The following is a 13,713-nucleotide window of genomic DNA, read 5'->3' on the forward strand; positions in this document are numbered from 1 at the left end:
TTTTTTCTTAACCTATGGAACAAAATAAACTCAACACTTTGAAAACTTGTCAATATTGGTGACTTTTTTTTAAATATGTTTTTCTTCAAAATTTTGGTCAAGTACACTTTTAATGTTTGAAATGACTGTCCGCACTTGTGAGACAAAGGCTTGCGTTAATACACTGTGTGAAATATACGTCTTAGTTTGTGTCTTCTTGCTGAACCAAAGGAAACATATGCTGAGATTAAATTGCCTCTCTGTTAGAACAAAGGAAGCTCCAGAGTAGCCAGATAGACAGAAGAGCACCCTGTAACCACATGCTTTCTCCTGTTTCCACAGGTGACCCGGATTGTACTCTTATGGGTAAATAATCATTTTAATGATTTTGAAGGTGATCCTGCTATGACTCGATTTCTAGAAGAATTTGAAAAAAATTTGGAAGATACAGTAAGGCTCAAAAAAATTTATTGTTTTTATTATTCAGCATTTTCCCTACTCCTTCAGCAAGAACAGCAACTCAGAACAAGTTCTGTCTTCTCCCATATCTGTTGTAGGATGAGAATTTCTCACCAAAAAAAGAAATTCCTTTTATGCTTATTTTTGTTTTGGAACTAGCCTGTTGTTAGAATGTGCACTTGGACAGGTTACCTAAACTTTATGCCTTAGATCTCTGTAGAAAATGGTAATCGCCAATTTGGGAAGATTATGAAGACTACAATAAAGTAAACCTGAAAACAGACTGGCACAGAAAAAATACTCAAGAGTGTAGTTCCCAGAGCAAGTGGGTTGAGTTGAGCACAGAAGGAACTAAGTGACAGCTCTGGTCCCTTTTTACCCTCAGTTCCTGTAGACTTTCCTGTAGCATATCTGCTCTGTGCAGAATGAGGAAGCATGAACAGAGATTGAGGAACTTGACTGATGGCCCATAGAGGCACACTAACATTATTTAGCTCTTAAAATGCCAATGTGTAGCTATTTAAAGGACATTAGAAAGACATTGGAAATCGAAGTTGAGTCATGGATTGCCCCCATCTCCATTCATTGAAATCTCCCTCTCAAAGACACTATGTCTAAGTGTGTAATTTGATTACTGCCCTGGAAGAAAAAAATCTATAGCTTTTATTAGACCCATAACTGTTCACAAACACATTACATTACCTGATTGAGAATCATTGAATATTAAACTAGGGATAGAACTTCAAGTTAAAATATTACTGAGTTTAAAAAAGAGTTAAGCCAGGCATGGTGGCGCACGCCTTTAATCCCTGCCCTTATTTACCCAGTTTTTGGAGGCAGAGGCAGGCAGATTTCTGAGTTCAAGGCCAGCCTGGTCTACATAGTGAGTTAGTTCCAGGGCAGCCAAAGCTACACAGAGAAACCCTGTCTCAAAAAAAAAGAAGAAGAAGAAGAAGGAAGAGGAGGAGGAGGAGGAGGAGGAAGAAGGAGAGGGAGTGGGAGGAGAAGAAGAAGAAGAAGAAGAAGAAGAAGAAGAAGAAGAAGAAGAAGAAGAAGAAGAAGAAGAAGAAGAAGAAGAAGAAGAAGAAGAAGAAGAAGAAGAAGTAGTAGTAGTAGTAGTAGTTAAATATTTTTTGAAGAGGTAGAAACTTGGATGTATCTGAATATTATTAGGCAATAGAAAGAAAGCTATTTTTAAAATAGAGTTTTAGAAGATCCTGTTTTGTATGACAGCCAGGAGGTATACAAGATAATACACTAAATTCAGAAAATTCAGGATAACTCTTCATTATTAAAAAGTCTTTAAAAACCCTGTTGAGAAATTTTATTGAATGTTCTAGGGTGGAAGTACCCTCTCCTATCTTGTTTACCTCACTCACAAGTTCTATAGTTTGTGGGGTTTGGTTCTAATCCTAACCATTGTAGAATATTTTAAAACCTTTAAGAATAGGTACATACATGTACACTTTAGTCTTTTCTGCTTCATAGAAAATGAATGGTCACCTCAGATTATTGAATATTGCCTGTGCTGCAAAGGCTAAGTGGAGGCAAGTTGTACTGCAGAAGGCATCCCGGGAGTCCCCACTGCACTTCAGCCTTACTGGAGGCAGTGAGAAGGGATTTGGAGTCTTTGTTGAAGGAGTGGAACCTGGGAGCAAAGCTGCTGATGCGGGACTGAAACGGGGTGATCAGGTGAGTAAATAAGCCACGCTTAAATAAGAACTTGATAAATAGCACATCTGTTACTTTCATCTCTTTTGGGGGAGGGTAGTTTTGAGAATGAGAGAGTGTGTGTTATATCAGAGACAACTGTGAGTGTTTCCCTTAGGAGCTGCCTACCTTTTTTTTTTCCTTGATAGCTTCAGTGGCCTGGAACTTAGCAAATTGGCTAGGGCATCTGCTCAGCAAGCTCCAGGAAGGCCCCTGTCTCTGCCTTCCCAGCACCAGGAAATCAGGTCCTCACTTTCCAACCACTATCTCCCCAGCCCTAGCAATATGTAAATATATAAATAGGATTTATTTTCAAAATATTTATCATATATTCATTACCTTTGATGTGAAGTTTTATAATTGTATGGTTGAAACCATGTATTCTACAGGGCTCAGTCAGTATAACCACCTTTGAATGGCCCTCCCCATTTCCCAAGGATTATGAAATTTGTCCTTTGGCAACTTCAGAATATTCCAGAAAGATGTTCATGAATTAGCACCCTTACAACTGTGATGTAACAGATGCTTCACAGTGCTTCCAGTGTAAGTGGTTGAAGATTAAGTGATAGCATCAAATTAACTAATGCCCATATAGTACCACAACTGCATTTATAAGCAGAGTTAACTAGATGAAAAGCCGGGCTAGTGAGATGGCTCAGTGGGTAAGAGCACTGACTGCTCTTCCGAAGGTCCTGAGTTTGGATCCCAGCAACTACATGGTGGCTCACAACTATCCCTAATTAGATCTGACTCCCTCTTCTGGTGTGTCTATATAATAATAAATAAATTAAAAAAAAAAAAGACAAAAAAAACATAGATGAAAAACCAGGAAAAATGAGATATTGGAAGAATTGGGTGATAGCTCACTGGTTGTTTGGTTTTTCTATTTGGTTTGTTGGTGTTGTTGTTATTCTTTTTAGTTTTTGGTTTCTAGGTAGGTTCTCACTATGTCCTTGAAAGCAATATGTAGTAGACCAGGCTGCCCTTTAACACACAGAGCTCTTCTGCTTCCTGAGTGCTGGGCGTGTGCCGGTGTAATATGCCATTATACCCCGTGGCTTATTCTTTTTAGGAATTAAGTAGCTATTATGCAACCTAATTAAAAATAAAATATACTGCAACTTATGTATAAAGTGTAATTCCCAAGCTTATTTCAGCCATTCTATTAATTTTATTAATATCAACAGAAAAGTCTGGGAACCTGTTCTGGTTTTGTTTTGGGTTTGGGGGGGTTGTTATTTTATTTTCAAGTACTGAAAATCAGACCACAGCTTTTCAATGTGAGACAAGCACTATACCACTAACTTGCATCCTTGTCCCAGGAGTCTGTATTTAAAGAAAAAAAAACTCTATAGATTAATTCACGTACACCACAGTTTTCTTCTTGCTCATCTTCAGTTCATATTCAAAATGGCCATCATTTGGCAATGTCTAAAAATAGACGTGCGCACTTTTTCATTTTGTTTTTGTTAGGAGTTTGGTGGCGGTGATTTGTTGATAGTATACATAGGGATAAAACCCAGGGCTCCACACATGCTAGGCGAGCATTACACTATATTTCTAGTTTGGGTATCAATACCTAGAAAGGCCACTAAACAGCCTACAGTGTCCTGAATGTCAGAAACTGGTGGGTGGGGTATGGGAAACAGCACACCTTTAATCCCAGCACTGGATGAAAAAGCAGATGGATCTCTGAGTTCAAGCCAGCCAGAGCTAGCCACACAGTAAGATTGTCTAGGCAGGGGTGGGAAATAGTAATATCCTTTGATTTAATCTGGCTACTTCCTCAGTCTGCTCATTAAAAATATCTTAACAGCCAGTATTATAGAATTAGTATATTTATTATGATTTTTAAAGTATTTTATCATAAAACATTTAAAAACATCATTTTTTCACAGTAGGTAGGAGGACAATGAAGTCCAAAAATTATATTCCCAACATGAAATCTGTCCTGGTTTTGCTTCTTCCGTCGTTTCTCCCACGATCACCTCTAGTGTGTCTAGATCATTCAGCCCTATTATTTCTCATTTTACAGACATATTTCCATGTATTTGAAGATGTTTTGTTTAATGTTATAAAGTTCTATGGTAACAGATTTTACTCTTAAGAACATTGAAGTTGCAAAAAAAAAAATCCCATTATCATATTGTTGCCCAATGGAAGTCAGAAGCTGGCCCTTGACTTTTGTCCTACTATTGACTCCTACACAGACACATCTTTATTCTTTGTCCTTGAGATTCACGGTTGTGGAGAATTGTTAAAATGGAGATATCGTCAGTACCTGGGCATTTTGGTATATAGATACAGATTATTTGAGTTTGCTTTGTGTTTGTGACAGAGTCTCACAATGTAACCCTGGCTGACCTAGAACTCACTCTGTAGACCAGGCTGGCCTCAAACTCAGAGAGCTACCTGTCTTTTCCTCCCCACCCATCCAGTAAATGTTTTGTGTAGTAATGGGGTATAACCAAATTAAAGAATCCCTTCTGTGAAGAAGCAGTTTCTCACTTGAAGAAAACACATCACGGTAGTGCTGCTTTTGGCTAGCTGCCTGGTTCTTTTATTAATTTTAAAAAAGAAAAAGATAGGAAATATTTAGAATCATGGTTTGGTTTTCCCCCTTAAGATAGAGCCTGACTATGTAGCTTTGTACTTTCAATCCTCCTGCCTTAGTATTGGGATTATAGGCATGCACTGTTACATTCAGTATTAGCATGCTGCTTTTAAATTAATTAAATTAATACCTTAGAATGCACTAAATTTCACTTTAGACCATTTGATTAAAATCTGCATAAATATACAGAAGTAGTATTTTAGTCTTTCAAACTAGACATGATTAAAATTTTCCTTCACTTAAAAATTATCATATATATTATGTATATGTGTGTGTTCTTATTCACACACACGAGTCATAATGTATGTGTCAATGCCTGAGAAGTCAATTCTCTCTTTTCACCACGTGGGTCCTGGGGATCAAATTCAAGCTTGGTGGCAAACACCTTCACCCACTCAGCCATCTCTCTAGTCCCTGTTTTATTTTTCCCCTCCCTCTCTTTTTTTTAGGATTATTTTATTTTATGTGTATGCGTGTTGTGCATGAATGCCTGTGCACCGTATGCTTGCCAGGAGCCAGCAGAGGTCAGAACAAAGTATTGGATCACCTAGAATTGGAGTTATGGATGACTGTGAGGCACCATGGTGTGAAAACTGAACTTGCTGCATTCTCTGTGAGAGCAGTTCTTACTCTTGACTGCTGTGCCAGATCCTTTAGGATCCCAAAGAAAATAACCTTTAAAATACATATAATGCACAATTTGGAAATTAAGCAGTACAGGGGAAAATGATAGTCCAGTTTCTAATCATCATTCACATATGGTGTGATTTATTCAAGTTCCATTTTAGTTTTTCTACTCTGCAGCTCTTAAGATTATAAATGTGACTGATATTATTTTGTCTTAATTTGTATTTTTAAAATATTTTCAAGATAATGGAAGTCAATGGACAAAACTTTGAGAATATTACACTTGCTAAAGCCCTTGAAATTTTGAGAAATAATACTCATCTTGCACTTACTGTGAAGACCAACATTTTTGGTAAGTTTTGTTGTAAAAGCTACTGAGGTAAGGTTTTTGTTTTTGGTTTTTTTGGTTTTTTGGGTTTTGGGTTTTTTTTTTTTTTTTTTTTTTTTGAGACAGGGTTTCTCTGTATAGCCCCGGCTGTCCTGGAACTCACTCTGTAGACCAGGCTGGCCTTGAACTCAGAAATCCGCCTGCCTCTGCCTCCCAAGTTCTGGAATTAAAGGTGTGCCCCACCACCACCCGGCTCTTTGTTTTATTTTTTGTAATAGGAAAGCTAAAAGTCATTTCAGTGAAGTAGATGATGGTAAAATATAATCTTTTGTTTATTTTTTGGTTTTTGTTTTTTTTTTTTTTTTCGAGACAGGGTTTTTCTGTATAGCCCTGGCTATCCTGGAACTCACTCTGTAGACCAGGCTGGCCTCGAACTCAGAAATCTGCCTGCCTCTGCCTCCCAAATGCTGGGATTATAGGCATTCCCCACCACTGCCTGGCAAATGTAAACTTTATTGTAACGCTTCTAAGATTATTAGGATTTTATAATCTATAATTTTTATATAATCTAAATTTTATGGAAATGGTAATAATCCTAATCCTAAGGAAATAGAGATACAGTTTCAGTCCTGTGTAAAGTATCTCTTGAGTTCCTGTTGTATACTGTACAGTACAGAGTGCAATAATAAAACCTAGATTACTTTGATAAAGCTTAGAAGTCATAAGCAGGCTTTTTTCTACTCTTGACATACAAACCTTGACCTACAAAACTTGCTATTCTTCCAGAGGACTTGAGATCTGTTTCCATCACCCACATCAGGTAATATCCATCTGCAACTGCAAGTTCAAGGGGATCTGATGCCCTCTTCTGAACTCAGCAGGCACATGCACACACGTCAGACACTCACGTGTGCACATAAGTAAAAACTATATCTCATTTTTAATGTAATTTTCATATGCTTTTTTCTTGTCTTGCTGAAGACCCTACAAAATGGGAAAAAAATATTTGTCAGTTCTTCTAACAGAAGTTTAATATCCAGATTATATAAAGATCTCAAAAAGCTGGTGTGATAAAGGCAGGAGAATTAGGACTCCAAGGCTAGCCTGAGCTACCTAAGACCCCATCTCCAAAATATAAGACAAGAAAGAAGGAAAGGAAAGCACTTGGAGGCTGAAGTAGAATTGAAAAGTCAAGTCCTGGCCTTGTAATTTTGTATTTTGTGAGTTATATAACGAAATGCTTTCTTTAAAAAAAAAAATGAAAAAAGTAATCTTATATTTTAAATTATCTAAACAGACACTTCTCAAAAGAAGCAGCAGATGTGTTCAACAAATATTTGAGAAAGTACTCAATATTATTAATATCAGAAAACTACAAACCTAGACCACAGTCATCTTCTGTCTTAAGTAACTTTAAACAAAGAAGAAAAATATAGCATATGTTGATCACAAGGATGTGTGGAGACGGCACTCTGTCCACTCCTGGTGGCAGTGTAGCTTATCACAACTGTTGTGGAGAAGACAAGTTCCTCACACAGCGAAGCAGTGCTTGTGCATGAGAGTCTGTCCACCTCCTTAATGGATAGCCTCAAGAAGTGACATCAGAAATCTAAGAAATACCTGCATGTTGTTTATTGCTGCCCTCACAAATCACTAAAATTAGGAATCAGTCTGAGGCCCATTAATAGGTAATAGGGTGGTATATAATAGTCAGGAGTATTAAGCCACAACAGAAGTCAAATCCTGACACTTGGCCAAAGTGGATGGAACTGGAAGACTTTCCACAAAGCTAGTCAGTCTGGCACACAAAGACCAGTATGGCATATTCTCTCTTCTCTGGCAGCAAAAGCAGTGTTGACCAGAAATCAGGCTAAAGATTCCTAGAGACTAATAAGAAAGGGATGGGGGAGAGTGCAAACATGGACAAACAGTGGCTGGAGATATGATAATGAATGGTACATGAATACATAGCATAGCATCCTGATCTCCATGAGTGTGAACAGGTAATTTTTTTTTTTTTTTAACAAGCTCAGTGGAGTGGCACATACATGTAATCCCAGCACTTGGGAGGCTGAGGAAGGAAGATAACAGAGAACTCAGCAAGCCCAGGCTGTGAAGCAAAATCCTGTGTCAAAACAGCAAAAGGAAAGAGAAGTGAAGGAAAGAGAAGTGTAGGAAGGAAAAGAACAAAGAAAAGCAACACCTGGGCTAGACTTCAGCTCAGTCACGGTAGAGCTGTATGAGACCAGGCAGTCCATTGTGTAGTACATGTTTTTCACACATGCTGGCAGCCTACCTGTTTCCTCTCAGTTTTTCCCAGTGACTTCATCTTATCACTTTGGGAATCTAGCAGATGATTTTAAAATGAATATTAGCCTGAGAAAGTGATGATGTTTATCCTTAAAATGTGTTGGTGTAAAACTTTTTAAATGAGGAGATGGAAAATGATGAGTTTATTTATTTCCACAGTGTTCAAGGAATTGCTCAGTAGGACTGAACAAGAGAAATCTGGTGTTCCTCATATTCCCAAAATTGCTGAAAAAAAAAATAATCGCCATTCAATTCAAGATGTTCCAGGGGATATTGAACAGGCACCACAGGAAAAAGGAAATAAGAAAATTAAAGCAAATACCGTTTCAGGTGGAAGAAACAAAATCAGGAAAATTTTGGATAAAACACGATTTAGTATCTTGCCTCCAAAACTATTTAGGTAGGTAAAACTGGTATATCATGTAGGGATTGTAATGTTGACTGAAGTTTTTATTTTAGGGAAGAGAGCTGAGTCATATTTGTTTTTATTCATCATAAAAGCTTCAAATAATACACGAATAAAATCAAAATTCTCCATAATATCCCTGTGGATTTATCAGTGTCTGGTAGCTTGTAATATAAATTCTAGAGAAGATTGTTTCATGTGATTTATTTTTCTATCTTGGATCCAGTTTCAATTTACTGAATCTGTAAGTTTGGATATCTTAAATCTTGGGATGCATTCATCACTAGTAATTTTTTTGTTTTTAAATATCATTTTTTTTATTGCTGGTATTACTTACTTTCTCCTAAATTCTAATGGTGAAGTTTTTGATATTTGGGTTTTTGAGATCGTCTTTCTGTATGAGTATCCCATTTTGGCAGGAACTCAATAGCTTCTGCCACAGCCATCAGACTTCTGGGCATACATTCACCATGTCCAGCTTAAATCTATTTTTTGAAACATGAGATATCTCCAAAATTGAGTAAAATCTAAGGATTTTATATGCAAATTGAGGTTTATAAAATGATTGTTGAATCATTCCACTGAAGTGTCATGGTTAAGAATAACTCCAGGATATATATTGCCAATTTCTAAACCAACTACAAAATACTAAGCAAGTACAGTACATAAAACAAAGGTGTACTGGCTGGTTTTGTGTGCCAACTTGACACCTGCTGGAGTTATCACAGTTCCCAACTCATGCCTCCATGAGGTCCAGCTGTGGGGCATTTTCTCAATTAGTGATCAAGTGGGGAGGGCCCCCCTGTGGGTGGTGCCATCCCTGGGCCAGAAGTCTTGGGTTCTATAAGAGAGCAGGCTGAGCAAGCCAGGGGAAGCAAGCCAGTAAGGAACATCCCTCCATGGCCTCTGCATCAGCTCCTGCTTCCTGACCTTGAGTTCCAGTCCTGACTTCCTTTGGTGATAAACAGCAGTGTGGAAGTAAGCTAAATAAACCCTTTCCTCCCCAACTTGCTTCTTGGTCATGATGTTTGTGCAGGAATAGAAACCCTGACTAAGACAAAAGGTCATATTCAGTATTTGGTGAATCAGTTAAGACAATGAATTAGTCACTGACAAAAAGATGTATCCAAGAAAAACACATATGCAGTCTTCTGTTTTTATCAGTATTAAAAAAAGCATCTCATGCTAGGAAAATGGCTCAGTAGGTAGAGCCCTGGCCACTCAGGCATACTGACCTAAGTTCAGACCCCCACATCCACCTTATAATAAGCTAGGTAGACTAACTAGTGCCTGTAATTTCAGCTGTTGGGGGCAGGAATGGGCAGATCCCTGAGGCTTCCTAGCCATCCAGTCTTGTAGCATTGATAAGCTCTGCTTTCAGAGATTTCTGTCACCTGTCTGAAAAAAATAAAATGTGGACATTAAGGAAGAGAGCTGATGACAGCCACTGACTCCCTACACACATGGACACACACAAACATATGTATGTCCCCATGTCACACACACACACACACAGCTCAGAGATAAGGAAATACTCTTTACAAGTTCTTACTTCTAGCCAGGGAGACAAATATTCTCTTCAATTAATTAGTCACTCACTTGAGACTTAAATGTGATAGCTTTATTCTAATTCCCTCTAGAGCTCATTCATTTCTGAGTCACTGTTTTCATTAAGGTTATAAAAACCACTTTAAAAGAACCAAAATCTTTTCTCTTGTACTTATCAGCAAACACTGACACCAGTGGAGGTTGGGTGAAGAGACTGTTAGAGGGATAGCCTACACTAACAAGATTCAAGAGTGTTTGAAGTCACTATGGAAAAGGAGAAAAACCTAGGGGCCAGAAGCAGAAAATAGTTTGCATGGAGAGTTCCTTAGCAAGTAATTTCTTGAGATCTATTTCCAGAAGGCCTGATAGCTTGGTCTGGAATATGTACATCATTGTGACTGGTGGTTTGGTTATGTCATGTATGATCTAAAACTAGAGAATGTTATGATTGTAACTCATTAGAGACCCTTTCTGAGCAGATAAACCAGTGGCATTATGTATATTCTTTGGAGAGTGGAAGTAGGTTACTAGGCATGGACATCAGGTTCATAGCAGGAGACACAGAAATTGCTGTCACCAGGATCAGCTAGTTGAGTATTCTCCACATGATAACTTTGAATTGGTACCAAGGAAGAAGGATCTACTAGAAATGGGTTTGTATAAATTCAGGATGTATTTTTATTTAATTTTTTTATTTGTTGAGGTTTTTTGCTTTGTGCAACACCTCTCTCTTATGCATGCAGTAGGATATATAATGTCAGTCATTTCAGGCACTAAAAGCCTAAAAGATAAGATTCCTGCAGATTTCTGAGGCCAGTTTATGAGAATTAGTTTTTCACTTTTATCTGTTAAAGTAGCTACTCAGTATTTTTGAGAACATGTATTATTTTTGACACAATTTTAAGTGAATTTGGGTAATTTTTCTTGCACCTTTTGGGGGACCTTTCCCATACAAGGCAAGTGTTCTGCTGTTGAACCAAATCACTAGTTCTTGGCCTTGGCCTTTTTTTTTTTTTTGAAGCAGGATCTCCCCAAGTAGTTCCAACTGGCATTGAATTCACTGTGTAGCCATAGCTGGGTTCAAACTCTTTAAAGGGCTGAACTCTTGCTTCTACTACTTCTTCTCAAGTGCTAGAAGAACAGGTATGCATCTCGCACATCTAGCAAATGACTTTTGTTCTTTTTTTCTTTTTTTTTTTTTTTTTTTTTTTTTCATTTTGCAAAGACTGCAAACAGGAAATGGAGTAAGACTGTAAACACCCAAAGTCTTCTCCCAGTGATGCACTTCCTCTAGCAAGGCTGCACTATCTAAGCTTCCCTAGATAACACCACCAACTGGGAAACAAGTGTTTAAATATTTGAGTTTATAGGGGACATACTCATTCAGATCACTACAGAGATTCACCCTTTCAGACAAACTCCCGAAATTCATTTATAAGGGAAAAACAACACTGTGCTATCAGTAGATAATAGGCAGAGAACATGAGTTCAAATGATCCATATAGATGTTTATCCAAGGATACAACACCCTCTCTATAGGTCTCGTGATGATGGTGATCATGATGATGATCATCATGATGATGGTGTCCTGTTGTGTTGCCCTATGCTGGCCTCAAACTCCTGTGATCAAGTGATCCTCCTGCTTCAGCCTCACAAGAGCCAGAAATACACAAGTCCAAGTATAAGAGATTGCTTAGCTAAATGGTATGTTAGACATGAAAATTAACAAGAAGGACAAATGTTCAGATGTCTGTTTGGATTTGTTTGTTTGTTTTTTTTAATAAAGCACAAATAAGTTTTCCCTTTTTCCCCCCATGTATCTTCCAACTTTCCTACTATAAAATATTTCAGTCTTTTAATTGAAATTAAAAATTAAGCAATTTTGCCAGGTAATGGTACACACACACACACACACACACACACACACACACACACACACCTTTAATCCCAGCACTCAGGAGACAGAAGCAGGCAGATCTCCGAGTTTGAGGCCAGCCTAGTCTACACAGTGGGTTCTAGGACAGCCAGAGTTGTACAGATAAGCCTAGTCTCAAAAAAAAAATATATTAATCAATTTTAATTCTATAATTTCTGAATATCTCCTATGTGCCAAAACTCCTTAGCTGATGCATGGAAAACAGATTCTACTTCTTCCACATACCCTCTTAAGAACAAGGCACAGTATCTGTGGGAGCAGGAAGAAAAGAATGTTTTTGTAAAAAATGTATCTACTTTACAAATCTTAAATCCCAAACAATTATATACTTTTAAAGTGGAAAATTATTCTTAAAAATTAAAATGAAGGCTAGAGAGATGCCTCAGAGGTTAAGAGCACTTACTATTCTTCCAGAGGTCCTGAGTTCAATTCTTAGCAACCACATGGTGGCTCACAACCATCTGTAATATGATCTGATGCCCTCTTCTGGTATGCAGGTGTACATGCAGATAGAACACTCATATACATACATAAAATGAATCTTTAAAAATTTTTTTAAAATGAAAATGAAAATAAGTTTTTGATCTGGACATATCTATAAATTATGACATAAAAGTATGGTTTTCATTAACCTTGGACTATTTCACAGTTCAGAAAATCAAATTTCCCTTTTTAAAAAAATCACTCAGCTTTAATTCTTTCTTTACTCACAGTTCTGCAAATAACATTATTGTATCTTCCTAGAAATACATTGCTTTGTTCTGTGCATCAAGAACTTTTTCTCTCCAAATATCAGTATATTTTTTGTTTGCTTTTAATGTTGCAATTATTTTGTGGCCTCTTTGGTTTCATAATGAAACTAATACTTTTATTTCAAACATTAAATGTTAGGGAACTAATTATTGAGGAATTTTTTCAAAAATATCTTGTTTCTGTTACTGCATCACCTCTCAGGAGACTGTTTTGGTAAGAAATGACATAATTATTTTCAAATAGGCTTTATCAGTTCAACTTTAAGCATGGATTTTTTTTGCAAATTAATTACTTCATTCCTGTCATAGCTTGAATTGTGCATGACAGAGTTTTCATGTCTACATGCTTACACCCTAATTACCATGAATGAATTTATAACTTAATATGAGTATAGCTAGATAGTATTGTGTGTTGATTATTAAAAGGCAGAATCATTGTTAAGTGGCATGTTAAGTGATAGTAAATATTAAGAACTTTTAATATTCTATGGACTTTACCTCTATAGTGAATTGCTTTTAAACCAAAACATCTGAACTAGGACTAGGGACATGGCTTAATAGACAAGAGTACTTACCCAGCATCTGAATGGCTTTGTCCTTGATCTCAGGCACCATAGAATTACCAACACTTTGGAGGTGGAGGGAGGAGGATCAAGCATTCAAGGTCATTCTTAATATATAGAATGTTGAAGGTCAGTCAAGGCTATATGAGGCCCTTTCTCAAAAAACAATTCTAATTTTAGTTTAGTATTGTTAGTTGAGAGTACATTATCATGTCTTTAAAGGTTTTTCTCCTTGGATTTAGTTAAGTGACCTTATGGATCAAAAAATTGGTATGTTTGTTTTCAGAAATCAACTAGAGAAAGACTTACTGTTCAAAAATTGATCTTTACACTTTTTGTTATTTTAATACTTGGCAGCATTTCTTTTCTTCTCTTAGCTAATCCTAAAATGTTTAATTATGACAGCAGCAACCAACTTGTAGAGAGCTAGTTTAGGGTAAGCACGAATTGCTCACCAAATGAAGCCTTTCTTTTCATAAGA

The 13,713-nt window shown here is 37.1% G+C and overlaps 1 protein-coding gene across 16 annotated transcripts in view; it reads left to right on the forward strand.

Annotated features, from left to right (window-relative positions):
- Window positions 1-13,713, forward strand: part of Rapgef6 (Rap guanine nucleotide exchange factor 6) — a 176,724-nt gene that overhangs the window by 113,259 nt on the left and 49,752 nt on the right. For all 16 annotated transcript variants that reach the window (XR_004113774.1, XM_031354886.1, XM_031354887.1 and 13 more), the window contains 4 exons: window positions 322-429; window positions 1,927-2,130; window positions 5,633-5,741; window positions 8,187-8,427. Coding sequence is in view for 15 of the 16 variants with exons in the window: in XM_031354886.1 (XP_031210746.1) it covers window positions 322-429; window positions 1,927-2,130; window positions 5,633-5,741; window positions 8,187-8,427 (662 nt within the window). In the remaining variant the exon portion in view is untranslated. The remainder of the gene's footprint in view (window positions 1-321; window positions 430-1,926; window positions 2,131-5,632; window positions 5,742-8,186; window positions 8,428-13,713) is intronic.

This window comes from Mastomys coucha, unplaced genomic scaffold (assembly GCF_008632895.1).
Source record: "Mastomys coucha isolate ucsf_1 unplaced genomic scaffold, UCSF_Mcou_1 pScaffold5, whole genome shotgun sequence".
NCBI lineage: Eukaryota > Metazoa > Chordata > Mammalia > Rodentia > Muridae > Mastomys > Mastomys coucha.